The sequence below is a fragment of the Dendronephthya gigantea genome, unplaced genomic scaffold (assembly GCF_004324835.1).
Source record: "Dendronephthya gigantea isolate DGI-Jeju-01 unplaced genomic scaffold, DenGig_1.0 000192F, whole genome shotgun sequence".
NCBI classification, from domain to species: Eukaryota; Metazoa; Cnidaria; class Anthozoa; order Malacalcyonacea; family Nephtheidae; genus Dendronephthya; species Dendronephthya gigantea.
In genome coordinates this window covers 296,206-308,488 of record NW_021163202.1, presented here as the reverse complement: position 1 = coordinate 308,488, position 12,283 = coordinate 296,206, and the positions used below count along the sequence as shown (strand labels likewise).

General features: G+C 35.4%; 1 protein-coding gene across 1 annotated transcript in view; it reads left to right on the top strand.

The window, feature by feature from the left end:
- The window catches only part of LOC114538970 (sushi domain-containing protein 2-like), a 64,127-nt gene that overhangs the window by 8,178 nt on the left and 43,666 nt on the right, over positions 1-12,283 (top strand). The window contains exons 5-7 of the mRNA XM_028559812.1: positions 4,269-4,434; positions 6,040-6,288; positions 6,572-6,818. Of these exons, the coding sequence (XP_028415613.1) occupies positions 4,269-4,434; positions 6,040-6,288; positions 6,572-6,818 (662 nt within the window). The remainder of the gene's footprint in view (positions 1-4,268; positions 4,435-6,039; positions 6,289-6,571; positions 6,819-12,283) is intronic.

Here is a 12,283-nt window from a genome sequence, read left to right as displayed (position 1 = left end):
TGTTACAGATTTTTGCACTGCTGTTCGGGATTAATTGCACTGAAATCGACCAATCACAGTCGAGAAACATTTTCATGTATATTATTAAAATTGTTATATAATGCTGTTGTACAGCCTTATTTTGATTACTGCAGCCCATTATGGGACAATTGCGGCATTGGTCTTAAAGATAAACTGCAAAGATTTCAGAATAGAGCGGCAAGAGTAATCACTGGGGCCACTTACGATATTTGATCAGTTGATCTACTTAAAGGTTTAAATTGGAAACCTCTTGAATCTAGGCGAAACTACCTAAAATCCATCTTTATTTACAAAGTTCTTAATGGCCACACCGCTCCCAATCTTAAAGAAGTCTTTTGTCCTAATAGTGATAGAGACATTTCATACAATCTCAGGAATAGAGAAACTGATTTAGCACCACCTATGCCAAAAAAAGAATTTGGCAAGAGGTGCTTTAGTTATAATGGTGCCCTGCTTTGGAATAATCTTCCACCTCAGGCTAAAATTGCGGAATCTGTGATTTCTTTTAAATCTATATTACAAAGAATGAGTTGAAACTGACTTGTCTGTGTTTCATACCTATACTCTTGTATTTTGTTTGTACTGTATCTGTTTCTGTTTCATGTCCTTAATTTCCTTGTCCTACGTCCATGTAATTTTGTAGCTTCATTTTTTTTAACATATCAGGCTAGCGTGACGAAATAAAGTCTATGTATGTATGTATATATATATATATATATATATATATATATATATATATATATATATATATATATATATATATATATAAATCAGTATGAAGATAACAAGTATCGAGTTCGAAATCATGTAGGTATAGAGTGCTCAATACCGTATGGTAGAGCGGTTAATAACAAGAATGACAAACTGGTTTATTCCATTAAAACTTTATTACTACAAATTTGTTTCGTATGGCAAGCAAAGCTTACCACACTCGTCAGGTAACAACTGATCGCGTTTATGAGCGCTATGAAATATTATATGCTTAATTCAGGCCTGTTGTGATAGTTCGTTGTGCGGTCGGTAACGTATCGGATTGCTGTCATTTGCTATACAATAAGTGTTTTTTTCTGTGTCTACAGTTTGATACTAGTTCGTTCTTTCTGTTAAGTGTACAAAGCTCCGGATAACAAATAATTATAAATTTCTCATACAAGCATAAATTACATCGCTTAGTTATACTAGAATACGGTTTACATCGTTTTAAAATTTTCCATTGGATTGAGTGTTGTACATCAGAGTCTTTTAGCGACCATACATATTTACTAAGTTCGGTAGCTTTACGAAGCTTCGGGTTGACAAAAGAGCTTTTGTGGTTTGCAAGACGCTTTTTGAATTTGTTTTCAGTAAGGCCAACGTATGTTTCTTTGTTTTGATTGTCTTCGCGGGTAACAGTGGCTTGGTAAATCACGCTTTCAACTTGGCATTTTTGCTCGAGAGGGCAATTAGCAGTTTGGCGGCAGTTGCAGTTGTTCACTGTGCTTGCTTCATTTAGGCTGGATTGCTTGCTAAGTATGGCTTTATTATGGGACGTGATTATGGCGTTGATGTTGGGCATGCAGCTGTAGCTTAGTTTGATGGTGTTTCTGTTGAAGATCTTGTGTAGCGGGTGGCTGCGCGGGAAGCACTCGTCTATAATTCTTAAAAACTTGTGGCCGATATTGGTGGCGACGTTGCAGCTATACGGAGGGTTGAACCAGATGATTTTTCTGGTTCTCTTCCGTTTTTCCTTATTTGCTGGTCTTGTGTTGAATGTGAGTATGTGGTCATATCCGCTCTTTGCTAGCGCTTCTTGGTACGGTAGCTTAGCGGAGTCGAACGCCTTCTCATCGGAGGAAATGGCCGATAATCTTCGGTTAATGGATTCGGGAAGAGTTCTAAGGATTGATGGGGGGTGGTTACTGCATCGGTTAATATACTGGGGGACGTTGCCTGGTTTCATGAACGGTTTGTGAGTTCCTGTTCGTAAATCAAAAGTGATATCTAAGAAATCAATGATCTTTTTGTTGGCTTCAATAGTCAACTTCAGGTTGTGGTCGTTGAATATCAACAAGCAAGCAATAATTCAAAACCACTAAAAGAACTTCATTGCATTCTTTTAAACCCATAAATTTCACTTTGGTAACATGTCATAATTTTGTTCCTTCTCCCCTCTAAAGAATGGCTTTCAAGCATTCTGATTGGCTCCCTCATCAGTTACTATGAGGCAATAGTCGCTGCTCAGACATCTCTCAGCAACAACTAAATAAATGACTTTTAAAATTAATTTTGCTGAAAATTCTTAAGAATTTCTCTGCCATATTCGTGTAAAAAAAAGGTAATAACAAAAATATGGTGTCAAAATATTTAAAATTACCTGAATTTATAGCAATATAATATTATTTTTATTTAACGATTTATTTGGCAATTCAAGATCGCAAGGCCGCAGCAAAAATAGTTAGGAGCGACATCAATTGACAATTAAGAATAATACCAATTCAATCGCCTTGTGCTAAACTATTTCTTTTGATGCACGATTTATTATAAATTGCAACACATTTAGAACCATTTTCAAGTGATTTGGCCATGTTTTCTGTTACGTGGTCGTTGATCTGAAAGTTTTAATACTAGCCGTTTAATTTTTAGGTCTTGTGGAAAATGTATTTCGCGTGACTCGAAAAACGGAAGTCAATCACTTTGCAATTTATATATTACCGATAAATAAAACTTTCCAAAACTTTTCAAAATAATTAGTCGCTACAGTCTCGGTGATTATACAACCCTATATAGGAAAATTCGCCTTCGGCTCAGTGAATATTTATCTTTTATAGACCTGGAGTGAGGGGAATTCGGCGAAATATTCTCCTGTAAGTGATGATATCATTATGGAGGAAAATATTTGTCCAAATTCCCCGACCGGAGGGTCAATAAATGATATATTATACCGAAACTGAATATTGTGAATCTTAGAATAGCCAAACATATAGAACCAAGGTTCAGAAAAGTTTATTTATCAATCTGGCAGTAAAAGAACTAGGGGTAAAAAACGTTAACGTATGACGTACTTTAACATTGGTCAACTTTTTTGTGCATGCTTTCTGTATCTCTTATTTTCTCACCAGAATCGTTAATTTCTTGATTTCAAACAAACTGACAACTACACACTGAGGTACAACACCATTCCCGCCATTTTGTGTTCATACATGGAGGCGGCTTGCGTGACAGCCACGCGTTTTCCCGCGAATTGTTATATACTGCTGAATATGAGTGATATATTCACCGGTGAGTATAAAAAAATGTGCGGTTGCAGCGAATGCAGATTACACGTAAGCGCGATATCGGGAAAACTTTCATGATCACGAGGCAGATATCTATCTTTCTCAATTTAAATTTGTGCTATAAATCGGGCTTGTAATCAACTCGCTTACGGTGACTAATTGTTAAATATTCAACGGCCTTGCTATACCAATTGTTCATCACTGGGTAAAAGGTGCTGTCGGACAGCCGAAAAACTCTCTTACCGTAAAATCTTTCATTTTTTAATTCAATATATTTAATCCTGGCCGCGCATTATCTTTTTTCAATCTTATATATATGTTTGTTCAAATATTTAACGATGCCGCCTATTTAGATTGTGAAGATTTGTCGCCAATTGAAATTTTTTTTTTCAATTTCTTAAATGAAAAAAAAAATTCTCTTAATCGGTAACATGCATACATACATTTCTTAACTCCACATTGTGATACCACCATTGCAGACGTGTACTACTCTAAAAATCCGACCGTTTAATTAACTTGTGTGATTGTATGGATTATATAATTAACTCATTCCCGTCGGATCAGATGGCAAGCGGCTGGCTCGCGATTTCTGCGCGAATACTTGAGCGATCTTAACAAAAATTCAACCACTTTAAAGAAGAAATTGTCCTCAGTAGATACATGTTTTTTTTAGATCGATATGTTGCCAATTCGCTATGATATTCACTTTAAAATCATGCGATTCATTCATTATTCAATATTACGCATCAAAGTCACTTAATCTGTAAAATATTGCCCAAAAGCAAACGAAAATGGTTGCAAATGTTAACATTTCTAGGATTATTTGGATATACCCAAACCCATCATGTGCATGGTAGCACATGGGGCATGCAAAAACTTTCCAGTATGTGGTGGAAGTATGGGTCAGTTTCTATCTCATAAGAACGATGGTATAAAAAAGTATGCAGGTAACTTTTCAGTGTAATTACTTTAATGCACATTTTTCTATTCAAGGCTGGATTTAATGCTGGGGACGGTGTTCGATATTTTAATATTCCAAACTCTCGTACTTCTGAGATCATCAACATTATATCGACATCAAACTATAAAAGTCCTGGGATGTGGATCTTTCAGGTTGACGGAGAGACGGTTAAGAATACCGGCTGTGCATCAGGACGCGGTATTGTATATGCTAGACCATGTTTATAACGTATAGATATTATTATTATTATTAATATTAATGTGTTTGGCAAATTAGCATAACAATCTTCAGATGCGCTATAAAATCATATCTACCTAAATAATAAGACTGATCGATATATAAATTACAGGATTGAAATTGAAGTAATTACGGCTACAATATTAGTTCTAAATGTAGTTAAGAAGGAAACAATAAGAAAGTCAGGTAATGCCATAAGCTAAGCAAAATAAATGAGTTTTTAATTTTTTTCTAAAATTACGAATTGTATCTAAATTTCTGAGTTCTTTTGGAAGACGATTGCATAAATTTGGTGCTGCAAATTTGAAGGCTCTATCTCCAATTGAGTTAAATTATTATTTGAATATAGAATATTCAAATAATTACCGTATAATTTATATAGCATGTATGAGTATAAATGAAGCAATTCTTATATCTATTACGTACATGGATTGGTAAAATAACGATAAGAATAATTTTAACTCTGGTAAGTAATTCCGTTACCAAAACGTTTCGAAACGAGTATTCAATTGACAATAACGAAAAGATGGCAGCATGTATATTTTACCTCAGTGCATTGCGAGCTTCGTAAAATCGCTCATAAAATAAAATATAAAAACAACAACAGTCTTTAGCACAAGCTCGACACGTGAAGGTGAAGGACTAGGGCGAGGACGATTTTTTCCCTGTAAACCTTATAGTAAATGTTGATGGACATTATTTACGGAAAAGTGGGAATAATTATACATGCGACACTCGACATGCCAAGAATTTCTTGCAATATGTAATTTAAAAGAAGCTGGGCTACTCTTTCCTAAAGAATTCAAATAAATTAAAGATAAATTAGCTTCACCCCTTTTTTAGCATTACTCACTCACTTAATTCTTACATACAAAATAAACAAAACGATCATCCATTTTTTTTCAAAAAACGCTTATATATAGGTAGCTACTGCGTAATAATGCGATGTTAGTGCAGTTATGTATTCAATTCCGTATCTAGCGTGACGATTCAGCCCTGTTATTGAATTTAAGTCATTATAATTAATTTCATTGAAACTGATTCTTCTCACAGTCCACGAACACCAAAATATTACTAAACTAACACGCTGGCTAAGGCACTGGCGTTAGTTGTCGACGCCGAGACAATTAGCATGCAAAAATAACATTGATTAAATTTAATGAGTAATCAAATGCTCGAGAAGTTGATGTAGCTTTCCAAATTTAAAGTTTCTTCATTGTAAACGATATCATATTAGTGTAATTATAATAACTTGTAGGTACACCACGTAAGTATTAAATACTGCAAAGCTTTCGGTCCGTTAACCCGGACCTTCATCAGTGCAATTACTTGAATACACGTTTGCGCGTCACTTAAATATCATGTTAGTCGTGATTAGTTTGCTCGCGCTATTAATTAAACGGTTTCATTTAATTAAGTTCTAATTAATGCGCGCGCCCTAGACAAGTACTTACGTGGTGTACCTACAAGTTATTATAATTACTAAAGTCGCCATGCAATCATACAAGAAAATTATTACATATTAGTGTAGTTAGACTTTCTCTGAGATTGATATATCATTTATAGATCTGGTACTTTCTCCAAGGTCAGGAATTGAATTAGGGGGAACTGTGGTGTACATAGGAGGGCCGTGTTACAATTCATCTAATGACGTTGTGTGTCGCTTTAACAAAAATATCGAGTCAGCTGCAGAGCTTATCAGTCCAGAACAAGCATATTGCGTTACACCTCCGTTGAATGTTACTGGACTTATGCCGCTTGAATTATCTTTGGACGGTGGTATCACATACAATTATACTGGCACTTTCAGATCAAGTAATGCTACGGTCTAGCTTGTAACCTTGTGCATGTATAGCATATTGAATAAATTCACAACGAAACCTTTCGCCATACATGGTATCTTCCTTCTTTATATCTGTAAAATTCCACTTCCTCGATCTACGGGAAAAAGCAGGTGTAAAGAAGGTGTAAAATATTCTTTACCACCTATCATGATCAATATTATATTTTACACTATCTTCATTGATTAAATGCGCATTTTACTAATGTACACGTCAAAGTTTGGAGGCAGCATTAACTACGTTGTTCTTCTATCTAGTTCCGATTGGACGAAATCCTCCAGATATCGAAGGGCTTGAAATGAAGCAATGGGTAAACTCGACAAAAACGGTTTTGACATGGGATCAAACTGCCATCAACGCGACTCACATTGATATTGAAATATCGCAATTTGATACTTTTGACTTCCGTCTTCACCAAGGAAGCTTAACGACGTTTAAGAAAGTTCCAAACTCTGGAAGTTACGCCTTAGATTTTGGCAAGGATAGCATTTCCATGAATGGAGAGTAAGTTTTTTTTTACATCGAATGCAACATCACAAACAGGTTTTTCTACTTGTGCACCCACGCCCCCGGCTGCAGCGAATAGCCTGGTAAGTGCTGGTCACGTGACATGGTGCAAATCACGTGACATGACACGAGATCACGTCAGGCTAATCACGTGGCAAAATTCATATGCCGCTTTTACTATTTTTGACACTTGGTTCAGTCCAGGTGGTTTTGTATACTGCCTTAACACATATGATTCTACTGAAAAATAGAGGTCCTATCAATAAACTTATTGCAGTGATAATTCGGCCCCGCGTATAAAACATCAAAGACAAATTCTCTCTAGTAATGCATGTAATCTAATTGGTGTTCCCCTTGGTATTAAAGAAGCCAAAAACATTCTAATGACAGATCTCTTCAGATGTATTACGCTGGTAAATGCAAGATCTATAAGATTAATTAATTGCAAATACTTGTTGAAATGCACAATATTGACATAGTGTGTATCACAGAAACGTGGTTAAGAGATAAAATACCGGACGAAGCCATTGATTGTCTCGGTATGAACCTATGTAGACTTGATAGAACGAATGCGCGTGGTGGGGGAGTCGCGGTTTTTATTAACAATACAATTCCCTTCAAGGTTCGTAACGATTTAATGAATAAGTCACTCGAATGCATTTATTTTGGGTAACCATTCGTCCAACATGGCTCCCTAGAGAGATATCTAGACTTTGTATCTGTTGCATTTATTTACCACCAAGCCAATCAGATATGGAAACGTTTTATGAATATTTTTACCATTGTTACGATAAACTTTGCTTAGAAAATCAGTGTTTGGCGTTCATTATTGCTGGAGATTTTAATCCAACGAGTAACGGTTTTCATGATCGATGTCTCAAAGTCCATTGCAATTTTAAACAAGTTGTCAAGAACACTACTAAAGGAAATAATATTCTTGATTTGATTTTTACTAATATGGAGATTTTTATCACCATATCTGTTATCCATATCTGGCACCGTTATCTAAATCTGATCATAATGTGGTGCTATGGAAGCCTAAAGACTCCCGGTATAATACGAAGGGAAATGTATTTAAAGTGAAACAAAGAGATATGAGGGAGATAAACACGAATGCTCTCGAAACTGCCTTGGTGAACTTTGGTTTGTGTCAAATTTTGTGTGAGGGAACCATTGACCAAAAAGTAAAAGGAACAAAGCATACAATAGCGGGAATGCTAAACTATTCAAATTTTTTAGGGCCCAAGTTGCTAAGGAGATTAGAATAGCTAAATCCACCTTCTATCACAAAATTAGACCTTAAAGAACGGCTTGCTCAAAATCTTTGTGGAAACATATAAAACGTCTAACAGGAAAGAAAAAGGCCAGTGTAAGTTTGGTCGACCCGGAAACAAATCTTCAATTAAATGGAAAAAAATCAGCCACATTAATAAACGATTTCTTTGCAAATCTAGCCAGTGGCGTAGCCAGCCGACGATTTAGTCATGCAATGCGAATTTTATGTTATTATAATTATTCATTTCTTTAGAAATTCACTGTTTTCACAGCCAATGAACACCAAAATATTAACATAGCATAACTAAATTGTCGGGCTGGCTACGCCACTGAATCTAACTAAAGAATACCCCATGATTGATGATGAATGGTTAAACCTAGAGTGTCCAGATAGCTTACCAAACGTCGATGTATATGTTGTCCAAAAACAGCTTTTGAAAATCAACGCTAATTAAGCGCCTGGGCCAAATGATCCAGTTCTAAAGGTCTTGAAGGAGTTTGCACATCTATTGGCAATTCCACTGACAATGATATTCAATGAATCGTTTAGAGGAACTTATTTTCCCAAATTATGGAAGCAATATAAACTAGTAGGTATTCCTAAAAGCATACTTCAATTGTGCTTCTGTGGAAAATCTTAGACCGATTGCCCTTACTAGAGTTCTTTCGAAAATACAAGAACCTTTATCATTAAATGGATGAACGCTGATATTCAGGACAAAATTTCACAGTCTCAATTTGGGTGTATTTGAAAGTCGTCAACATCTTTAGCTATATTATTCTTACTTCACAAATGGTACGAGGCGATGGACTCCCCGAATAGAGTAATTAGAATCATATTCCTCGACTTTAAGAAAGCATTCGACCTCATAACGTTCTACTTACAAACATGAAGTCAATGGGTGTTAGAAAGGCGTTGGTCAAATAGCTCGCAACATATCTAGATAAAAGAATTTGATGGTAATATCTCGGGATTGCGAGTCGTTAGAGGTGGAGTCCCTCAGGACCAACTAGGACCAACTGCTTTTATCATAAAGATTAATTAACAATCTACCTGGTTTTATTAGAGAGGAAGTGAATCGAATTATGGCCACCAGTAGCGAGGCCTGCACTATTGTTGATCATGATACGGTAATGTTCATGGATGACTCTACCCTATATGAAGTACGTTCTCGACGTTACTGACCATATTTCTGGTATGCCAGTTGGAAGCTCTTTGGAAAAAACTAACAGCGTTGTAAAGTTCACGAAAGATGAGCATAAGACATTAAATCTAAAGAAGTGTGAGAAGATGATTATTGATTTTCGAAATAATAAATCTGTTATCCCTCCTTTGGAATTAAATGGTCATGCGCTTAAAAGAGTTACGTCATACAAACTATTGGGCTTGTGGATAGACGACGACCTACAGTGGAAATTAAACGTTACATATACATGGTAAAAAAGCAGCCAAACGTTTGTTCTTCCTAAAAGTACTGAAGAGCTATCATGCTTCGATTAAAGATCTAAAACTGTTTTATACGTATATATATATATATATATATATATATATATATAGATATATATATATATATATAATATATATATATATATATATATATATATATATATATATATATATATATATATAGATAAATCTTATTAAATCTCTACGTAATCCTGATCATAAACTGCATGGTTTGCTGCCACCTAAAATTTGCGAAGTAAGGACTAAAGAAACAAGATTAAGTGGTGAGAGGTTTTATCTTCATCTTCTAAATTTGTGGGTTGAAGAGCGAATTTAAAGGCCAAATAACAAATAAAATACCTGAAAAAACATACCCCGAAAATTAACATGTTGTAAACTCAAGATATGAGCTACAGGCAACAAGATAATAATTTGTGATATTTCGACTTTATTTCGAACTAATTAATTATTACAAGTTATTGTCAAAGCAGAATAAACTATATTTACAAGCTTGCTATCGTATTATATATCGTATCAAGGAGACATGAGTAGATGACATCATAGCGTGGAACTATACTATTAACAGCTCATGTTAATGATTCATGTAAAGATCGCGAGTTCTTTTGATGCTTTTAGACCATTATTTACCTTCTGCTATTCTTTGAAGCTTTATAGATTACATAAAGAAGGCCAGTGCTAAATAACGGTCTAACTCGCGCACTTTACATAAACCATAAGCATGAGTTGTTAATACAGTATATTGTCACGCTATGACGTACGTCGTCATCTCTTTTGCTCTCTTTGTGTATACTATGATAGCAAGCTAGTAAATATAGTTTATTCTGGTTTGACAATAACTTTGAAATAATTATAAAGTGGAAATATCAGCTTAAAATTATTGTCTTGCTGCCTATAGCTCCTATCTTGATTTTACCACATGTTATTTTTCGGATGATGTTTTTTCTTGTGTTATATCAAATTTCCTGCCGGAAATGGTTTTTGGTTAAATAACAATAACGACACAGGTTTTTTTCACATTTCACTGATGGGACGTTGAACAAAGATTCCTGGTAATGATTCCTTGCAGTAAAACAGCAACGGTAGAAACTGATATTAGCAATTTCTCATAACCTGTTAGAGAACCGCCAGCACATCCGAGCCAAAAAAATGTTCTAAACAAATAGCTTGCTTTGGTTAGTATTAGCATATAAAATATTTTTCCGCTATTTCATCGAAAAGGCAGTTATGCGCTCGATCTTCACTCGTTAGAAACACTTTTTTAAACTGAAACTGACGTATGATGCGCTACACTTGTGTTCCACCCATCCCGCATGTAGCTTCATTGGGACAGAAATTCAATGTCAACGAGTTCCCAACAAATCTACAGGGGTAGACGCGGTGCGTAGAATGAAACGAACTCGACGTAGGGATTTTGATAATTTATTAACAGGATATATACAGGTTTGGGTCGAATAAGTCGATTGAGAATATATTGCATCGTTTCGAACTAAAATATGATAAGCAGACAAACTATAGTAACCTATCACATGAAATTAATACGAGTATACTTGATAATTGACATAAATGAGATATACTTATTAAACTAAGAATTAGCATGCAATATAACAAATAAACCGATTTTAGCAGCGCTTATCGAAACACTTAGCGCGACAATTGCTAACTGAAACAACGTATTATCTGTTTACTTATTTTGGTTTGCAGACGCACCAACTTTAACTATCATGCGCGTAGATATAGCTTTGATTGAGGTAGAATAAAGATAGAATTTTTTGTCTCGCAATGCGAATAGAATTGTAGCATAAACCTTTGCTTTCTTGCAAGCGTCCACATTCGAGATTCAGCGTATAATGAATAACCTCAGCTATAGGTAGGCTGTTTTTGTGTGGAATGAACGGGATTTCAAAACATAGAAACGCGGTGTGTTTTTGTGACGGACAAAGCGTGGCTATAGGCAAGGCAAGGCCGCAATGCGCATTTGCTAACCAAATTTACGCATTTGATGTAAATCTTTGCGCTGTAACGGAAAATAACAACTTGTTTTTGCCAGAAAGTCTTTTACAAAATAACAACTTGAACGACCTTCCGTTTCGAAACCAACACCACACACGGGGGAAACTCCCGGAAAAGAATCACATGACCATCATGGTAGAAAAGCCTGCCCTGCGAAGTTACACCAGTAACTCCACAATCAAGTCCTGTCATTGAATGAAGTCGATTTGAATATATAATTTGCTGATTAAGACGAGGAGCCGCGCGAGCCTAACACGCCTTTAAAAAAACTCGGGAGAGTGTCCAGGAGTGAGAAATTCCGTAAAAATCATATTTTTTTGAAAAAAATTGCCATAAATGTACCTTTTTCATTGGACCACATCACAACAAATTTACCATTTCTGGATAGACGAAAGTAATCCTCATCATTTTGAACTGTTGGCTTTCATGGCGGTCATCAGTGTTGGCTTCAAAGATGGCGCCCAATTGCAAGTTGTCGTCTCCAGTCTTTTTAGAGGACACTGGGTTACACTGAAAGTTATTTGCATACGTTTTGATGTATCACATCTATTTTTATAATCCATGCTTGAATCAAAACATATTAATGCGCAATACAATGTTTTTATAACTGTTTGTGCCATAATACAATATAAATTTTATATACCGGTTGTCCCAGAAAAAAAAGTACTCCGGTTTGATTCATAAAAGCTTTTAAACTAGCTAGTCTATT